Raw genomic sequence first — 21,056 nt, forward strand, 5'->3', positions numbered from 1 at the left:
ATCTCCAGCGCGTGAGTCTCTGTATCGGAAATTCTAAAGATATGCTCGTTTTAAAACTATTTTGCGATATTGCTGTTGCACTGGATCTTATGGTTTAAGTGCGAGGAACATGATATTTAATAAAGAAAGGTAACACACAAAATGTTAAAAAACGCCCCTTTGGACGTAATTTAAAATCTGAAACATTTCAGATTTTTTTTTTTTCTGCAAATTTATCAAAAATGTAAGTTTTTTGAAACAGGCACATTTAATGTCCAACTTGTTTGTGGCCGCAACATGTTTACTGAAATGAAAGTTGAATTAAATATACCTTCACTGCCAAATTTCTTACTAATAGTGAATCAGCGTTTCAGCATTCTACGGCATCAAAATTCTGGTTGTCCATTACGGATTCAACCGCCTGTGTTCTCTTACAAAATCTGTTACATATATTTGATGCGCCGGATTGCAGCCAAAAAGGGTCGTACACAACTAGATGTTCAGCAGTTCCATATACAAAATCTCAATGTTCTAAGGCTACTAGGTTTTGAGTTATGCGAGATACATATATACGCACGCATGTACGTATAGACGTTACAAAGAGATTTCTTCTGAATCCATTTTACCATCCACTTTGAAAAAAAGTGACCCTTATTCTGTCCATACGTACAGATGTCAAGGAAAAACATCGTTCAAATGGTTTCGAGAGCAGCTGAAATGGATATTTTCTTTGAGACTTGATGCCCGAAATTTTTCGCGACTACATTACTTACTTTACTTCGTACAAGGAAGTAAGAAGTGTATGAAAAGTTAGTGAAACCCATAATACAAAGTACGTTTTTTGAAGTTTTTATATTTACAAGAAATAATGTCTAACAAATCATCTCCCCTTTTGCGATGACAAATTATCAGTTCTTTTTAGCACATTTTCCATTTTCAAAGTCTTCCTGCTCTCCTTTCGTCTCCTACTGATGCTTTTTCTCTGAATTTGGCTACAAGTTGCGATATTGTATGGTTAGAAGGAGCATATCTAACGTTAAAATAATCGCTGAAAATTTCATTAAGTAATGCTTCTTCCGTTTTCCAAATAAAAAAAGTTACGATCTTTATCCTTTTTGCACGCGTATATCGCTCCATAGCGAAACTCCCAAGTACTTATTTCACCCTAGCGAAAAAAGAAAGTCAATAAATATTAATTCCAGAAAGAATTATGGAAATTAGAAATCGTAAAAATACGTTTTTCACCTCCCTATATTTTTGCGAACGAATAATTCTGATTTCTATAATTTAAGCGCTTCATAGTAGTTATGTAAGTTTTGTCTGCGCGTATGAATGTTTAATGACAGAAATGGAAATTGTGAACATAGTTGCTTATTAAATATGTAAAATACATGTATTGTTGCGTGGTTGCGTGTTCTGTGTAATTTCTTAATATGACTTTTAGCGAAAATCATCATTAATTAAGTATCGAATGGGGGGGGGGCGTGCCAGTTTGAAATTTAAAATTAGCCAGATAAGCAACCTTCATTTGGCATAGATTTTGAAAATAAATCCATCAATTTCTAAGACGATCAAACAGGGATCCCTCTTCTTCAGCAGCAAAGCATTTTTTGTAAAATGGATATTGGCATTTAGCAAAAATGTTGATTTTCATTAAGACGAGGTACCTCTATCTGATCGCTGTCAAAACCGATGGAAGTTTATCCAAAATTTAATACGGCTAAAGGTTCCTTTTTACTTTTTTTTACAAAGTAAAAGAAGTATTGTAATCACCAAAAATTTTGTATTTTAAAGAAAATATCCATTTTGACCGCTCTCGAATCTATCTGAACAACGTTTTTGCGTGATATCTGTCTATACGAACAAATTAAAGGTCTGTATTTCCCAAAACGGATTAAAAAAAAATGTAAAATGAATTCTGAAGATACTTTTTTCGTGACGTCTGTACGTACGTACGTATGTATCTATCTCGCATAACTCAAAAAAGAGTAGCATCAGAACGTTGGAATTTTGTATATGGGGGGACTGCCATAACAAATCGTTGTACAACTCCCTTTTTGGTTGCAATCGGCCGCACCAAATATACCCACTCTGTTATTCGGCTGTTATTGCATATTTTTCTTTAAAAATGATTGAATTATGTTGTTCTTATCTTCCGGTTAAGGTTTCTTATGCCTTTAGTTAATCTGCGTGCAATAGCTGCAGAATTATCAAAAATTTTAAAGTTGTTGTGTAAAGTCATTAGGTTATTTGGAAGCAGGAGAGATAAAAAAATGAGCAATGCCCTCGCGAGACTCGAACCACGGACCTCTCAAGTACCTGTCGAGCATGCTGACCACTACACCACGAAGGCATGCTAAGAGAAGGCGGGAGAAATACCTTATAGTTTAAGTTTGCTTAAGCTTTTTTTTTTTTTTTTTTTTTTTTTTTTGGCTTTAGCAAACATATTTGTTTACATTTCAAGCTTAGCAGAATAGTCAATTAAGTCAGTTCCTGCACCTATGGTGTCTTTTTGCCGAATGGGTCCAAAAGTAAGCTTTAAATTTTGTACACCAAAAAATTTGCCTTCTTGCTGGATTGCTTTTTTTTTTTTTTTTTTTTTTTTTAGTCCAAAGGGATTGGAATCCCGAAGGACTATTAGTTTCGTTTTGGCATTTTGCGTCGGACGGATAAATGTCGGTTCACTTTTCAAACTGTTGCCACAAAATGTTCCTCATTATATTTGAAGTCCTGCATTATATTTGAAGAAATTAAATAATGAAAAATCTGCATAAATGTATGTATATTTCTCGTATTGTGATAAAACAACGGTACATAGAGTCATCGAATTTTGAATAACGTAATCCTCCAACGAATATGAGCATGTGGAAGACCAAATTTGAAATTTGAAATTTGTTTTATGATCGATTTCCTATTTTTTAAAACTTTGACGAATTTTTGATTAACAAACTCAAGGATTTCCAAGCGAGCAATGGCAACGTTGTGCAGAAAAAACATTTTTATCTCCAGCGCGTGAGTCTCTGTATCGGAAATTCTAAAGATATGCTCGTTTTAAAACTATTTTGCGATATTGCTGTTGCACTGGATCTTATGGTTTAAGTGCGAGGAACATGATATTTAATAAAGAAAGGTAACACACAAAATGTTAAAAAACGCCCCTTTGGACGTAATTTAAAATCTGAAACATTTCAGATTTTTTTTTTTTCTGCAAATTTATCAAAAATGTAAGTTTTTTGAAACAGGCACATTTAATGTCCAACTTGTTTGTGGCCGCAACATGTTTACTGAAATGAAAGTTGAATTAAATATACCTTCACTGCCAAATTTCTTACTAATAGTGAATCAGCGTTTCAGCATTCTACGGCATCAAAATTCTGGTTGTCCATTACGGATTCAACCGCCTGTGTTCTCTTACAAAATCTGTTACATATATTTGATGCGCCGGATTGCAGCCAAAAAGGGTCGTACACAACTAGATGTTCAGCAGTTCCATATACAAAATCTCAATGTTCTAAGGCTACTAGGTTTTGAGTTATGCGAGATACATATATACGCACGCATGTACGTATAGACGTTACAAAGAGATTTCTTCTGAATCCATTTTACCATCCACTTTGAAAAAAAGTGACCCTTATTCTGTCCATACGTACAGATGTCAAGGAAAAACATCGTTCAAATGGTTTCGAGAGCAGCTGAAATGGATATTTTCTTTGAGACTTGATGCCCGAAATTTTTCGCGACTACATTACTTACTTTACTTCGTACAAGGAAGTAAGAAGTGTATGAAAAGTTAGTGAAACCCATAATACAAAGTACGTTTTTTGAAGTTTTTATATTTACAAGAAATAATGTCTAACAAATCATCTCCCCTTTTGCGATGACAAATTATCAGTTCTTTTTAGCACATTTTCCATTTTCAAAGTCTTCCTGCTCTCCTTTCGTCTCCTACTGATGCTTTTTCTCTGAATTTGGCTACAAGTTGCGATATTGTATGGTTAGAAGGAGCATATCTAACGTTAAAATAATCGCTGAAAATTTCATTAAGTAATGCTTCTTCCGTTTTCCAAATAAAAAAAGTTACGATCTTTATCCTTTTTGCACGCGTATATCGCTCCATAGCGAAACTCCCAAGTACTTATTTCACCCTAGCGAAAAAAGAAAGTCAATAAATATTAATTCCAGAAAGAATTATGGAAATTAGAAATCGTAAAAATACGTTTTTCACCTCCCTATATTTTTGCGAACGAAGAATTCTGATTTCTATAATTTAAGCGCTTCATAGTAGTTATGTAAGTTTTGTCTGCGCGTATGAATGTTTAATGACAGAAATGGAAATTGTGAACATAGTTGCTTATTAAATATGTAAAATACATGTATTGTTGCGTGGTTGCGTGTTCTGTGTAATTTCTTAATATGACTTTTAGCGAAAATCATCATTAATTAAGTATCGAATGGGGGGGGGCGTGCCAGTTTGAAATTTAAAATTAGCCAGATAAGCAACCTTCATTTGGCATAGATTTTGAAAATAAATCCATCAATTTCTAAGACGATCAAACAGGGATCCCTCTTCTTCAGCAGCAAAGCATTTTTTGTAAAATGGATATTGGCATTTAGCAAAAATGTTGATTTTCATTAAGACGAGGTACCTCTATCTGATCGCTGTCAAAACCGATGGAAGTTTATCCAAAATTTAATACGGCTAAAGGTTCCTTTTTACTTTTTTTTACAAAGTAAAAGAAGTATTGTAATCACCAAAAATTTTGTATTTTAAAGAAAATATCCATTTTGACCGCTCTCGAATCTATCTGAACAACGTTTTTGCGTGATATCTGTCTATACGAACGAATTAAAGGTCTGTATTTCCCAAAACGGATTAAAAAAAAATGTAAAATGAATTCTGAAGATACTTTTTTCGTGACGTCTGTACGTACGTACGTATGTATCTATCTCGCATAACTCAAAAAACAGTAGCATCAGAACGTTGGAATTTTGTATATGGGGGGACTGCCATAACAAATCGTTGTACAACTCCCTTTTTGGTTGCAATCGGCCGCACCAAATATACCCACTCTGTTATTCGGCTGTTATTGCATATTTTTCTTTAAAAATGATTGAATTATGTTGTTCTTATCTTCCGGTTAAGGTTTCTTATGCCTTTAGTTAATCTGCGTGCAATAGCTGCAGAATTATCAAAAATTTTAAAGTTGTTGTGTAAAGTCATTAGGTTATTTGGAAGCAGGAGAGATAAAAAAATGAGCAATGCCCTCGCGAGACTCGAACCACGGACCTCTCAAGTACCTGTCGAGCATGCTGACCACTACACCACGAAGGCATGCTAAGAGAAGGCGGGAGAAATACCTTATAGTTTAAGTTTGCTTAAGCTTTTTTTTTTTTTTTTTTTTGGCTTTAGCAAACATATTTGTTTACATTTCAAGCTTAGCAGAATAGTCAATTAAGTCAGTTCCTGCACCTATGGTGTCTTTTTGCCGAATGGGTCCAAAAGTAAGCTTTAAGTTTTGTACACCAAAAAATTTGCCTTCTTGCTGGATTGCTTTTTTTTTTTTTTTTTTTTTAGTCCAAAGGGATTGGAATCCCGAAGGACTATTAGTTTCGTTTTGGCATTTTGCGTCGGACGGATAAATGTCGGTTCACTTTTCAAACTGTTGCCACAAAATGTTCCTCATTATATTTGAAGTCCTGCATTATATTTGAAGAAATTAAATAATGAAAAATCTGCATAAATGTATGTATATTTCTCGTATTGTGATAAAACAACGGTACATAGAGTCATCGAATTTTGAATAACGTAATCCTCCAACGAATATGAGCATGTGGAAGACCAAATTTGAAATTTGAAATTTGTTTTATGATCGATTTCCTATTTTTTAAAACTTTGACGAATTTTTGATTAACAAACTCAAGGATTTCCAAGCGAGCAATGGCAACGTTGTGCAGAAAAAACATTTTTATCTCCAGCGCGTGAGTCTCTGTATCGGAAATTCTAAAGATATGCTCGTTTTAAAACTATTTTGCGATATTGCTGTTGCACTGGATCTTATGGTTTAAGTGCGAGGAACATGATATTTAATAAAGAAAGGTAACACACAAAATGTTAAAAAACGCCCCTTTGGACGTAATTTAAAATCTGAAACATTTCAGATTTTTTTTTTTTCTGCAAATTTATCAAAAATGTAAGTTTTTTGAAACAGGCACATTTAATGTCCAACTTGTTTGTGGCCGCAACATGTTTACTGAAATGAAAGTTGAATTAAATATACCTTCACTGCCAAATTTCTTACTAATAGTGAATCAGCGTTTCAGCATTCTACGGCATCAAAATTCTGGCTGTCCATTACGGATTCAACCGCCTGTGTTCTCTTACAAAATCTGTTACATATATTTGATGCGCCGGATTGCAGCCAAAAAGGGTCGTACACAACTAGATGTTCAGCAGTTCCATATACAAAATCTCAATGTTCTAAGGCTACTAGGTTTTGAGTTATGCGAGATACATATATACGCACGCATGTACGTATAGACGTTACAAAGAGATTTCTTCTGAATCCATTTTACCATCCACTTTGAAAAAAAGTGACCCTTATTCTGTCCATACGTACAGATGTCAAGGAAAAACATCGTTCAAATGGTTTCGAGAGCAGCTGAAATGGATATTTTCTTTGAGACTTGATGCCCGAAATTTTTCGCGACTACATTACTTACTTTACTTCGTACAAGGAAGTAAGAAGTGTATGAAAAGTTAGTGAAACCCATAATACAAAGTACGTTTTTTGAAGTTTTTATATTTACAAGAAATAATGTCTAACAAATCATCTCCCCTTTTGCGATGACAAATTATCAGTTCTTTTTAGCACATTTTCCATTTTCAAAGTCTTCCTGCTCTCCTTTCGTCTCCTACTGATGCTTTTTCTCTGAATTTGGCTACAAGTTGCGATATTGTATGGTTAGAAGGAGCATATCTAACGTTAAAATAATCGCTGAAAATTTCATTAAGTAATGCTTCTTCCGTTTTCCAAATAAAAAAAGTTACGATCTTTATCCTTTTTGCACGCGTAAATCGCTCCATAGCGAAACTCCCAAGTACTTATTTCACCCTAGCGAAAAAAGAAAGTCAATAAATATTAATTCCAGAAAGAATTATGGAAATTAGAAATCGTAAAAATACGTTTTTCACCTCCCTATATTTTTGCGAACGAAGAATTCTGATTTCTATAATTTAAGCGCTTCATAGTAGTTATGTAAGTTTTGTCTGCGCGTATGAATGTTTAATGACAGAAATGGAAATTGTGAACATAGTTGCTTATTAAATATGTAAAATACATGTATTGTTGCGTGGTTGCGTGTTCTGTGTAATTTCTTAATATGACTTTTAGCGAAAATCATCATTAATTAAGTATCGAATGGGGGGGGCGTGCCAGTTTGAAATTTAAAATTAGCCAGATAAGCAACCTTCATTTGGCATAGATTTTGAAAATAAATCCATCAATTTCTAAGACGATCAAACAGGGATCCCTCTTCTTCAGCAGCAAAGCATTTTTTGTAAAATGGATATTGGCATTTAGCAAAAATGTTGATTTTCATTAAGACGAGGTACCTCTATCTGATCGCTGTCAAAACCGATGGAAGTTTATCCAAAATTTAATACGGCTAAAGGTTCCTTTTTACTTTTTTTTACAAAGTAAAAGAAGTATTGTAATCACCAAAAATTTTGTATTTTAAAGAAAATATCCATTTTGACCGCTCTCGAATCTATCTGAACAACGTTTTTGCGTGATATCTGTCTATACGAACAAATTAAAGGTCTGTATTTCCCAAAACGGATTAAAAAAAAATGTAAAATGAATTCTGAAGATACTTTTTTCGTGACGTCTGTACGTACGTACGTATGTATCTATCTCGCATAACTCAAAAAAGAGTAGCATCAGAACGTTGGAATTTTGTATATGGGGGGACTGCCATAACAAATCGTTGTACAACTCCCTTTTTGGTTGCAATCGGCCGCACCAAATATACCCACTCTGTTATTCGGCTGTTATTGCATATTTTTCTTTAAAAATGATTGAATTATGTTGTTCTTATCTTCCGGTTAAGGTTTCTTATGCCTTTAGTTAATCTGCGTGCAATAGCTGCAGAATTATCAAAAATTTTAAAGTTGTTGTGTAAAGTCATTAGGTTATTTGGAAGCAGGAGAGATAAAAAAATGAGCAATGCCCTCGCGAGACTCGAACCACGGACCTCTCAAGTACCTGTCGAGCATGCTGACCACTACACCACGAAGGCATGCTAAGAGAAGGCGGGAGAAATACCTTATAGTTTAAGTTTGCTTAAGCTTTTTTTTTTTTTTTTTTTTTGGCTTTAGCAAACATATTTGTTTACATTTCAAGCTTAGCAGAATAGTCAATTAAGTCAGTTCCTGCACCTATGGTGTCTTTTTGCCGAATGGGTCCAAAAGTAAGCTTTAAGTTTTGTACACCAAAAAATTTGCCTTCTTGCTGGATTGCTTTTTTTTTTTTTTTTTTTTCTTTTCGTAGAAACTCTAATTTTAATTGTAATTTTAAAAAAAAAAAAATTGTTTTAACTGTATTTCGTGTTTTATATTTTTCTATAGTTTTCAATTTCTAATAAAGATATTTTGAGGTTTTATGTATTTTTGCTTCCCGCGAAGTGAGAACTGAGTTAATTGAATGAGAAATCTATCTGTAATGAAATTCGAGGAAATAAATTTAAATGAAATGCAGCAAAAAGTGCGTATAATTTAATATCCGTACAAGGGAGACATGTGGTCTACACTTTTTTTTCTGTTGTATAATTTGAACTTTAATTCAATAGTTTAAAGAAGTTTTGCTAGTTATTAAATTTCAGTTACCTCTGCGTACTATATTTCTGTTCCTAAAGAATACTTCAAATATGTTCGTAATAATGCAGAAGTTTCGCGTTAATCAGTTGCACTTGGACGCTTTCCAATCATTTTTCAGCTGTTTTAGATTAAAGCACTTATTCAAATATAAACTATTCATCGATGAACTCATTCTTAAAATAGCAGCATCATAGTTCTATTTATGGCAAGAGGAAATGTCTAAGTAGGGTCATGGAAGATTGCCAGTTTTATGCTTTTAAGTAAAAGCTTAGAAAGAGATAAAAATGTACGATTTTGTCGCTGAAAAATTTATTTTGTTAAAATATAAAATGGTTAGGGAATTATAATCCGATTTCTGTCTGTTTTTTTATAAATGGGTTTGGACGTTAAACTACACTTACTGCCTTTCATTTACTCCCCCGCTAACTTACTAAATTTTTATCTTCTATTTTGTTACTAGATATAGATCAGGGCATAAAAAATTACTTCTAAATGATTCTTGAAAAATACTATAGCCGGCATACAGCACTTCATATGGAGGTCGCTCTGAAATTTTTGAGATACACCCAGACGATAAACGCCTAGAAAACGGTTAGATTTTAAAATATGAGCTACTTTTAGGATGTTTTTGGCCAATTGCAAGTAGTTTAGTCTAGCATAGAATAAATCGTTCTATTTTAATAGGCCATACAAGGAAATAATGTGATGTCTACAGGAGATTTCTTACGTATTCAAGAAATTAATTACCACCGTCTGGAACATTAGTAGGCTTTATTATAATTAATAAATTACCAAAAAGAGATCTATTTTTCTCGTAAATATAAGAAGTTGGTGTAAATACAGTAAACCCTATTAATCAGACGTAATTATGAATAAACTGTGGTCGCATTATCAGGTTCAATGTTCCGCCTTACGGCGGAACATTGAACCTGATATATGTTCCCAAAGGAACATATATCATATATATTGGGAACATATATATTGTCCAATGTTTCTTTGGGAACATGCAAGGACCTGACTCGGAACAGGGAGCTTACTAAAGCTATGTTCAATAACTGTGGGAAGTAGGCAGGATACACAGGAAGGGTATACAAAACCCTTTATTTTTCACTCTTTACAATAATTTCCGTACTTCGGACTACAGAGACCAACTACTTGTGGTCTGAACGTAAGAATATAAAAAATATAACTAAACTCTAACTTAAATTTGGAATAATAAACATGGAAGATTGGCCTTATATTAACAGGAAGCCGTATGTAGTACAGAGAACTGTTAACACTACAATACGTTTAAAATTATCAAGAGGATTAAACCTCTGGCCTGGAAGGCAACCAGCAACCGAGTAAAACTTCTAAGGCAAGCGGCCTGCTTCGACTAACTCCTTCCTCTCTCTCGCTTGGCAAAAAGCCACAACTTAAGTACTTGGCGTTCGCCAGACAAATTTTGCATAAATAAGTTAACGCTTTTAATTCTGGCCGGAAGTAGAAAATAAGAAGTGACAGTAAAGATTTAAAATAAAATAAACGTTAGTAAAACTTAAGATCCTTACAGCATAACACAAAACTGTCAAAGATTAGTTATTAAAACAACCTCGCTGACGAAAAACATCTTATTTAAAAAACTACCTGAATAAAATACAGTTATTGCAGATATAAATGACTATGTATAATTATTACTTTATGCTTCTATAATACTAAAATTATCATCACTGGAAAATTAAAACTGCATGGTGGAAAAGGATCGTGAGGAATATTAGGAAAAAAAATAATATACATTTAAATGAAGGTCAAAGAGCATTTTTTATGGAAATAAAAACGCAAATGCAAGTCATCTCGATAATAATTTCTACTGTGAATTAGTTTTTTGCGGACTATTCAATAAAATGCAATCCATGGTAATATGGACTCTGATATATATAAATTTTAGATCGTGAACAAAAATACTGTTACCTGCATCTGAGTTCGTAATGGATTGAATGCATGCAGAACCGATGATAGCTTGGTGGAATTTATTTTCCCTTCCACCCCCGCAGAAAAACAAGTCACAGTTTTGGAATTTTTCACAAGAGTACTCATGCAGCTCATCTGACTATGATAGAGCACAATCAGTAGTTACCACTTCGAACGACTAAGAAGTTAAACACATGGCAATATAAAAAAACCTCAAATGTGTTAAGCTCGTACAGGTATCTTGGCGCAGTCTTGGACTACTTGTTATTCTGCTTGAGAAGATCACATCCAATCACTACCTAAGCATTCTAGGGAATCATGTCCATCCTTTTGTTCAGACTGTATTCCCTGGGAGCGACCGCTTTTTCAAGACGACAGCGCCCCTATCTACGCTGCTAGGTGTATTCAAGAATGGTTCGAAAAGCATGACGATGCAATTGAACATCTCGCTTGGCCGCCTCAGTCTCCGGACTTGAATATTATTGAACATTTATGGGCATATTTGAAGTCCAAAATTCGTTTCCGATTTCCACCTCCATCCGGACTTTCGGAATTAGAGGCCGCTCTGCAGGAGGAATGGCTTAACATTCGTTTAAACATTGCTCATTACATTTATGCATCTATCCCACGTCGCATTCAATCTGTACTTCAGTCAAAGGGTGGTCCAACCCCCTATTAATGAGGAGTTAAACTCTAAACTCAACTCTAAAGTAAACTGAGAACTGAGTCGCATATAGTTTTCCCGCATCCGCCGAGAGATTTCTAGTATATTCCATTTCTCGAAATTGCTAGAAAGCGTACGCAGTTACAGCTACATAGGGCCAGATACAGTTATAGTTATACAGTGATCGAACCAGTAACAGTTACACAAGGGTCGGACCGAAATGTCTTCAAGTTTGGTGATATGTGGCGATTTCCCTCCAAATTTGGTGACAAAAAGAACCATCGCCAGCTTGGCGCACTGACGAAAGCTTGGCATTTAACTCAATGTTAAATGAACTTGACCCTGCATTTTTCTGTTAAGGATTTCCATGTTACATTATGAGGTATTTCTCCCACCTTCTTGGCGTGCCTTCGTGGTGTAGTGGTCTGCATGCTGGGCGCGTATTCCAGAGGTCCGTGGTTCGATTCCGGGCGAAGGCGTTGCTCATTTTTCACTTCTCCTGCTTCCAAAAAATACCTAATGTCTCTACAACATCACACAACAGATATTGTAATTTAACAACTTACCACATACTGATGAAGGACAAAATAATGCAAACATCTGTAAAAAAGTATGACGTATTTCACAGCTGCAGTGGAGCCGCGTCACCTGCAACAGAAGTCTGCCACCTAGTGAGCGTGAAGAGGAAGATATCAGTCTCTCAACAGCAGTCACCTGCGTTGCATGCTTCGATCGAACTGTCTGTGAGAAGTTGAATTGTCAGACCTGTCAGAGTTCCAAAGACGAATGATAGTTGGAACGCGTTTAAGTGGAGCATCGGTTATGGAAATAGCAAACCTTGTGGGGTGTGCAATGAGTACGGTATCAGTCATCATGACAGCGTACACGAAAGAGGGTAAGAGGACGTCTTCAAAGCACAACAGTAGCCGAAAGTCAAAGCTGGCTGATAGGGATAGACGGGTCTGGAAACACATAGTAGCCCAAAAGCACAAGCAATCGTTATCCGAGATAACATCCGAAATTAACAGCCATCTCCAGGACCATGGTTCAACAAAACCTGTCAAAAGGGAACTTCATGCTGCGAACATCTATGCCAGAGTGGCAATTCGCAAACCTTTGGTGACAGCAACTAATGCTTTCAAGCGACGCCAGTGGTGCAGAGATCACAAAGGCTAGCTCCCACAGCAGTGGCAACAGGTGATATGGTCAGATGAATCGCCATTCACCCTATTTCAGACGACCGGACGCGTTTATGTCTGGAAAACGCCCAAAGAAGCGTTTTATCCTGACTGCCTCTTGCCGACTGTGAAGCACGGGTCGGCGGCATTATGTTATGCGGTGCGGTATTTTGGCCAAGGACTACTTGTTATTCTGCATGAGAAGATCACTATCTAAGCATTCTAGGGGATCCTGTCCATCCTTTAGTCCAGACTGTATTCCATGAGGAACGCTTTTTCAAGACGACAACGCCCCTATCCACACTGCTAGGTGCATTCAAGAATGGTTCAAAAAGCATGACGATGCAATTGAACATCTCGCTTGGCCCTCTCAGTCTCCGGACTTGAATATTATTGAACATTTATGGGCATATTTGGAGTCCAAACTTCGTTCCCGATTTCCACCTCCACTTTCGGACTTTCGGAATTAGAGACCGCTCTGCAGGAGAGATGGTTTAATATTCCTTTAAATATTGTCTATGACCTTTGTGCATCTATCCCACGTCGCATTCAATCTGTACTTCAGTCAAAGGGTGGTCCAACCCCCTATTATAAAGATTTTCCATTATTTCACAGGTGTTCGCATTATTTTGTACTCCATCTGTGCATACAAAATTCTTAAAAATATTGTTGCGTGCGTACGCGTTCGTAATAGGTTGAATGCACACATGTCAGATAATAGATTAATAAAATTAATTTTTTCAAAAGAAACACTTCGAAGTTCTGGAATTTTCCACAGAAATATCGTACAAGTGTCACAGTACAATTAGTTGTTATACTTCAAACTACTAAGAACGTTAAACACAACGCAATGTAAAGCGCATCTAAAGAGAAAGCTAATCCGGAGTTATCTCAGTTCACGCTGAAATAACAGCTCGAAATAACAACAACTGTGAACCTTCAGATAGTAGCCTCCGAGATATTTCTAGTACTTTCTGCTTCTCAAAATTACTGGAAAGCAATATGCGGGTCGAATTACGGTTGCTACTATTATACCGTTTGGCTGGTTTTATATCAGCATTAGGTCGGAAGCCATTTCGCTGTTGGGTTGCAACTATTACAGTGATCAATTCCATTTATTCAATTACAATACTTATTACGGTAATACAAGGACCAGCCCAGATAGTCGCCAAGATTGGTGACTTTCGGTGACTTTTCGCCAAATTTGGAGACAAATTAAGTCTCCAATGAAATTAAATGAACTTGCCCCTGTATTATTACTTTTTACTTTTCCGGCATAGCTTGTTTCCTCAAATGTGTTTCGCGTTACATTACACATATAATTACACTAAAATCATCTATTTATGTACATAGTCCTAGCAATGTATCTCATTTCTAAGAATAATAAAAGAACAGATTCGTTAAAGTGGAAAATATTTAAATTCCAAATAAATTTTGATTTTTTTTGTTATCAAAGTAGAATATTAAATTAAAATTTTCTTTCTTTTCATATTTCATTATGTTGTCAAGTGACTTCTTTTCTCATTTTTAGGGTTCTTACCGGTACTCTCGTCAAGCAAACTCAAAGACAAATGCTGTCATCACCAATTCTAGTCCTAATTTATATAACAGCAGTCGACAGCTATACAGCCCATGGTCACAGTGGACATCTTGCAGTGCAACGTGTGGTGTGGGATTTGCGACAAGGACGAGAACGTGTCTAAAAAGGTTCAACATTTTGTGAATTTTAACGATTAATGTATCATTTTGTCTTTCTTCATCGTATACAGTTTACTCTGCAACGCTGAGGAAAATTAAGGAAAGAATTTTATTTATTGAAGTAGTATGACTTGATTTTTTTTTAAAGTTGGTTGATTGACTTTTAATGGCACAAAACTTTGAAAGTTATTGTGCGCCAGACAAATGGTGAATAAAATCCAAAATGTACAAACACACACATCATGAATTGTTGAAATGAACCTGTAATGCTGATGAAGGCATGGAGAAATGACTTTGAGAAATGCTCTAGCAAGAGGTTAGAGCAGGATAAAAGGATAAAAAAACTTCAAATCATATGGTAAAAAGAGTTGTCTTTTAAAAATCTTATGAACAGGGTTGCCACGCTACCTGGAAAACCGGGAGAACCGGGAAAAGTCAGGGAATTCGAAAATTGACCAAAAAATTCAGGGAAAAGTCAGGGAATTTAAGTATTTTTGTCAAAATCTGGAAAAGTCAGGGAAGTTCATACAATGATCCCGCCAAAAAAAGCGATTTTTGCGCCGACGTCGGAAGAGATAACTTTTTTGGCGAATTGCGTATCACGTGAGTGTCATTCGGGCAGCTGGCATAGAGCCAATTTTCGCAGCTCCAATTTGATTGTCTTTTAGAAAGGCAAAGCAAGTTTCCCGCAACTTTTGGTTTCCAGTATTCTCGAGAACATTTGCAGTGCATGAACTAAAGGAAGTACCTGTTCTCGTATAAAACAAAATTATACGAGAACAAAATGGGTTTAATCTTAGTATACGGTACCATGGAGGTTAGAATCAAAGAATATGTATTGTAAAGAAGGAAAACCTCTCTGCAACAGACGTGGCTCCGTTCCATCATAGAGGGAAACAGCTGTGCATGCGTGATATATCTGCTGCCAAAGCTCGAAACCGGTGTGGAAGTTCGAAGGTCACGTTATCAAGAGTTCATTAAATGAATATCCTTTAAAATTTCTTTAACCACTTGCGCTAAAAAGACGTGCCACGCACGTCGAGATGTTTTTGTCTCAAACTGCGAGCGACGTGAACACCACGTCGATAAGCATTTATCGCAAAAATTTAAATAACATGGTGCACACGTCGCCTAACAACGAGATTGTTTATTTTTCGAGTTACAGCTCTGGATTGCACTCGCAGATGCGGAGCGGCGTAAATGAGACACTTTACCGCTTGCTATATTGTAGCGCACGGCACCGCAACCGTGAAGTTTAGTCTTAGCGCAAGTGGTTAAACTCTAAAGGAAAAGAAAATATTTTTTGGCGCAAGTAAATTAATTCATGGGTTAGTAATTTTCACGGGGGGGGGGAAAACTACGAACATCCGTTTTTAAAATTATTGCGACAAATCTAAGAAGAAACGTCCTTTGATAAAACCTTTCTTTCCTTTTATAAATTTCCTTTTCGCAATAATTTAAAAACGGATTTTCGTAGCTTTCTTTTTGTCAAAGAACGTTTCTTCTTAACATGTTTCTCAATTTCCGGTACACATCGCGGAGAGGGAAATTCTGGCCGCCAGGTTCCGTCGCCAAATCCCTTGGCATATTTTCCCTCCGCATTCTAGCGGCGTAATAGCATTTTACTTGTATGGAACCTTTTCTTCTTTACATAGACATTGCATAGACGTTCTTTGGTTAGAATAATCTCCAGGTATGGTACAATGGGATTTGGCGACATGATGATGCGCAGTAAACGGGTCATTTTGGTCTTGGCGACAATTTTCAAAATCGTGCCCAAAGCCTTACCGTATACTAGAATTTTACCGCAAAATCTTTTTAAACTTTTTTTTTTCTTTTTAATAAATACCTTGCCATTTTGCAGTAAAATAAAAAAATAGTAATCTGTCATCTAGGCTAACCATGTAATATAACTATATTCGCTAAAATATCGTTGATTATTCTAATTCAATTTTTAAGTAATTATCTTTATTTTTATGTTATTCGTATAATTTAATGATGCTTCTTCCCTCTAAATTTATTTATTATTAGTAAATAATATTTCCAAATTTCAGGAAATTTTCTCTGGCATAATCTTGAAATTAATTCTATCAGTATGATGACATACCATCACGAAATTTAATGCACATATTTTTTCCTTATGTATGCTGCGAAATAAATATAAAATACCTCAATTTATTAAAATAGATTTCTTTCTTTCGTTTAGCTGCAGAATGTCTGCAAAAAAAAGCCTTATTTTATTCCAGATTGGGAAGATTCTAATCTCAATCTTCAATGGAGAAAACAACAAATATTATAATTATATTTGTGTTTTCAAGTGTTAAGGTGTTTTTTAAGAACATACCTCACACAAATTAAATTTACCTAAAATCTAACCTAACTATTTAGCATTGCATCGTGATTTATAAGGACCGGATTAGCCTCGTGTTGAACTGGTGATGATCATGAGTAATAATTAAATAAAACATACATTTGTTATCCAATTTATATATCTTAAATTCTATTAAGTTTCTTAAGTTGGAAAAGTAAACAAAATTATCAAACAAAGTATACCAAAAATAATTAAGAATAAATGTCCTTTGGGATTTATTGAATAATTAAGTGAATTTGCTGCACAATACAAGTAATACCATAATTAATTTACCTCTTAGCGTAGCCAAAGTACATTACGCGAATAGACTGGAATTTTCTTGAAACACACCTGGAAAACCTGGAAAAGTCAGGGAATTTCATTCTCCTGTTTGAGTGGCAACCCTGTATGAAGTTGATGTTCCAATGAGATCTGTTAAGTTAACATTCGTAGAGTTAAAAAGATATTCACTTTTCTGACTAAAAGCAGGACTACAGGTTAAAATGGGATTGACTGAAACGAAAAAGTTGCAAGTGCCGCAAATAGACTCCATTATCTCCTTTCAAGAGATACTGATGTGTCAGTCTGAAGTGATCAATTCGTAGGCGAGTCAGCAGTACATCCTCCTTTCGATTTCCTCTCGACTCCCAATACTCCAAATTGGGTTTTACTTACCTTAATTTGTTAAATGTCTGGCATTCCCAGAGTTCTTCCCACCTGGACAAGATCTTTGGTCCTATGTAATTCCTTATGTTTGTAAAAGGGGCATCATTTTCAGAGGTAATATCAGCAGATTTTACTGCGACATCGGCGAGTTTGTTGTCTTTGATGCCAACATGTCCAGGCACCCAGCAGTACGCAATAGCGTAACCTGCGTTTCTCAAACGGAGGTGTGCCTTTAAAATTTCTAAAGACCAGAGAGTGGTTAGTATGTGTATTTATTGATTCAAGAGTACTCAGAGAGTCAAAGTAGATGATGAACTTTCTGCCATTCTGCTTAGAGATAAAGATTAAGGAATTCAAAATGGCAAAGGTTTCTGCAGTAAAGACAGATGCAGCTTTTTCTAAGGAAATTAAAAAGTAGGGTATTTGATGCTTCGGTTTATAAATAGAAATATAAAATTGCTCTAAAACAGTTCATCCTGATTACGGCCTAAAGGATGTCACATTTATTTTGCTCCTTTTTTAGCTATAATTTGTTATATGTAATCTAATCAGAACCTGAACGGGGATAAAGCAACTAAGGCGCCTGCTCAGATTGTCAGTACTACTGCTCCTTCTAATTGATTTGGGAAACATTATTGGAATCCTGAGTGGGAACAGGGAGCTTACTCAAGCTATGTTCTTGTGGTGCGATTAAATAGGCAAACCAGTTAAGAAGGGTTGGGGACCGGTGGCGCAGTATCTAGCGCATCGCAAAGCAGATTTCAAGAAAGCAGATTTCGGGCACTGCAGGCCTTGTCCCATTAGGGCTGTGGCGTCACTTAGTTTGGTTAAGGAGGCTTCACTTGACCCTTTATTTCACACAGCGTACAGCCGCTCCCGCATTTCGGGATACAAAGACCAACACTTTTGTTCTAAAGCGTAAAAAATAATAACTTAACTAAATAAGAATTAAATAGAGACTATTAACGCGAATATTGGCCTTTTGACACTACGTATGTAGTGAGCTAAATGCAAATACTACAAATCCGTTTAGTACATCAGCAGGAACGAACTGACTGAAAAGTACGCGCATAGCAGGGCAGCAAGAAAACTCTCTCTCTCTCTTGACTAGAAGCCGTTTCTTAAATACCTTTTGTGATGTAGCCGTTCCTCAATAGACACTAATTCCGGGATAGATCTAAAAAGATTTATTAACAGAGCACACAGGAACGGTTACAAAACATAAAAATGAAACATATACCAAATGGAACATCAAGCATTAGAATTACAGAGATATCTAATACATGGTAACCTATCATCATAGCGGCTGGAGGTCAACTGCCGTTTTTCCTCAAAGCCATTAGATGGCGTTCAATAAAATAGTTCGGTTGCAGTTAAATAGATCTGTTACACATTTACAATTTGCAACTCATTAGCATAAAAATCTTGCTCGCGCTTTTTCTGCCGGAAATAGAAAATAAGAGAGGATAGCAAAGTTTAAAATAAAATAAACGTTAGTATAGCTTAAAATTCTTATAAGGTGAACGGCTAGCAGGGCCGCCGAATCAACTCCAAAATTATAGAAAACATTAAAAAATAAATTTATTATTAACTTTCAATTCTTAAACATCGAAAAGCACCGTTTTAAAATATCATAAAAGCGATAAAAAAGATGTTGCATTCTTGTGTACTTGCGCGCTATTGCTTAATAAATTAACTTCATGAAATCGAAAACTTAATTTATTATTAATGATATAATACTTAAAACGAGACAGTAAAATTATTATCACGTAGATTATGTAATTTCCAGCCCATAGTTATTGCTTTAAATTTATATAAATGCCTCAAATTTATATAAGACATCAAATTGCTATGGTCATAGTTCAGACCATATAGTATTGCAATGGTCTGAAATTAATTGCCTGTTAAAGTAAATAAATTTAAAATTTCAAGCATGAAATTTAAAATTGCCGGAAATAGAAAACGTAAATAAAGCCTTACTATCTAAACCTTTGAGTGCACATAAAGCTACATGCTTTTACCTAATAGTGAATCTCAACGAATGCGTTGGCTGTAGGGATGTTTTCATAGTTTCAGCCATATGCAGTTTAAAACGAGCAAATTTCCTTTACGAAGTCCTTCCCGAAAGCGTCCCTCTCCATAGGCAGCTATTCTTTGTATGGTTTGTCATACTGAATGAAATACACAAACAGAAGGATTATCTCTTTTTATGCAAGAAATATTTTTGAGATATGTAAACAATTATCAAAAGATTAACATATCAAGAAAATAGAAGAGGAATGAAAAGGATAATTTAATGAATCACACTGTAAAAAGCAAATTGCTAAAAGTGCTAATTTTTTCCCAAAAACATCTTTTGACAGTAGAAATGAAAGAAATTAATGAATTTTTTAATCTCACAACTAAAATAGGCATGGTGTTGCTTTCTACGAGTTCGTGGATTTGGAGTAATCGGTGAATCTAAACACAATATATTCCCCAGTATTATACAGGAAAGTTCCAAAGACATATTTACAGTCGTAGGAAAACTGCGATAAACATGCTGAAACAATCAGCAACACTGCCTTCAAGCTATAACGTTGAAGACAGCTTCGCGGCAATACGCTAAATTACAACTCCCGACTCAAGTCGATAGTTCTCAAGCTAATCTCTGAACTGAAGGCACACAAGATACTCTTCACCATAAAATGCTACTCCGCGCACAGGCACGGTATTTATAGCTTTGACCTGCCTTCGAGAATATTCTCGAGAAAACCGGTAAGAATTCATTCTAAAATGTTCTCGCTCCATCTATGGCATATTGCCAATTTTGGCTTCAAATATCGGCAAGTGGGCGATTTCTCGCCAAATCTGACAACCCTGCTTTTCCCTTCCGCTTTCTGGCAACCCTAGTTCCTCTTTTTGGGAAAGCCATCTTACCGCAGCTGGGCATTTCGCAACAATACGAAAGATAAAAGGAGATATCTTCCGATTTTCAATTTTTAATTGTTGAAAATTATTGTAATTAAATTTAAGTATTTTAGAAGAACAAAGTTAGCATTTAAATATCAGAATGCTATAAATGCTCCAGGTAGTCCATCATAAATATTTAGTTTTTAAAACAATCCTTTTTTATAACTTTGGTCGTTTAGAGCAGCGGTTCTCAACCTTTTGACTAAAGCGTACTATCTAAACAAAAATTGAAAACCTTTAGTACAACCACTACAAAGTGCTACTACCACCACCACCACTTTGAACAAGGCTCACATAGCATAAATTTACAAGTATCCAAAAAAAAAAAAAAAAAAAAATAGTCAGGATGTTCGTTTTAATTTTTGAATTTAATAGTTAAGAATACTTTGCGTACCACCTATTTTCCTCTTGCGTCCCACCGGTTTAGAACCCTTTGTTTAGAGCATGGTCAGATCTTTTAGGGATGATTCAGGAATTTAGTGTAGGTCGATCATACCTAAATTTGGAAGTGTATTAAAAATATTTTTAACAGTAGTAATTATTCTATGTTGTGAGAAAGAAGCTTCAGAAAATTCAAAATAATAATAATAAAATAGCATGCAAATTGTTCCCTGGGCAAAGCAAAACTTTCAAGTACTCCAATTTTCTTAATGGAACTTAAATAATCAATAGATTTTGAAAAGTTTACTGTTAATTTTACTTTTAATTAAAATACGAAAAAATAAACTTTCAATACTAGTGCAA

General features: G+C 35.3%; 1 protein-coding gene across 1 annotated transcript in view; it reads left to right on the plus strand.

The window, feature by feature from the left end:
• The window catches only part of LOC118184952 (uncharacterized), a 721,540-nt gene that overhangs the window by 566,971 nt on the left and 133,513 nt on the right, over positions 1 to 21,056 (plus strand). The window contains exon 5 of the mRNA XM_085811107.1: positions 14,178 to 14,353. Coding sequence (XP_085667233.1) covers positions 14,178 to 14,353 — 176 coding nt within the window. The remainder of the gene's footprint in view (positions 1 to 14,177; positions 14,354 to 21,056) is intronic.

This window comes from Stegodyphus dumicola, chromosome 2 (assembly GCF_044657685.1).
Source record: "Stegodyphus dumicola isolate Sdum_Otavi_A_Nest chromosome 2, ASM4465768v1".
Taxonomy (NCBI): domain Eukaryota; kingdom Metazoa; phylum Arthropoda; class Arachnida; order Araneae; family Eresidae; genus Stegodyphus; species Stegodyphus dumicola.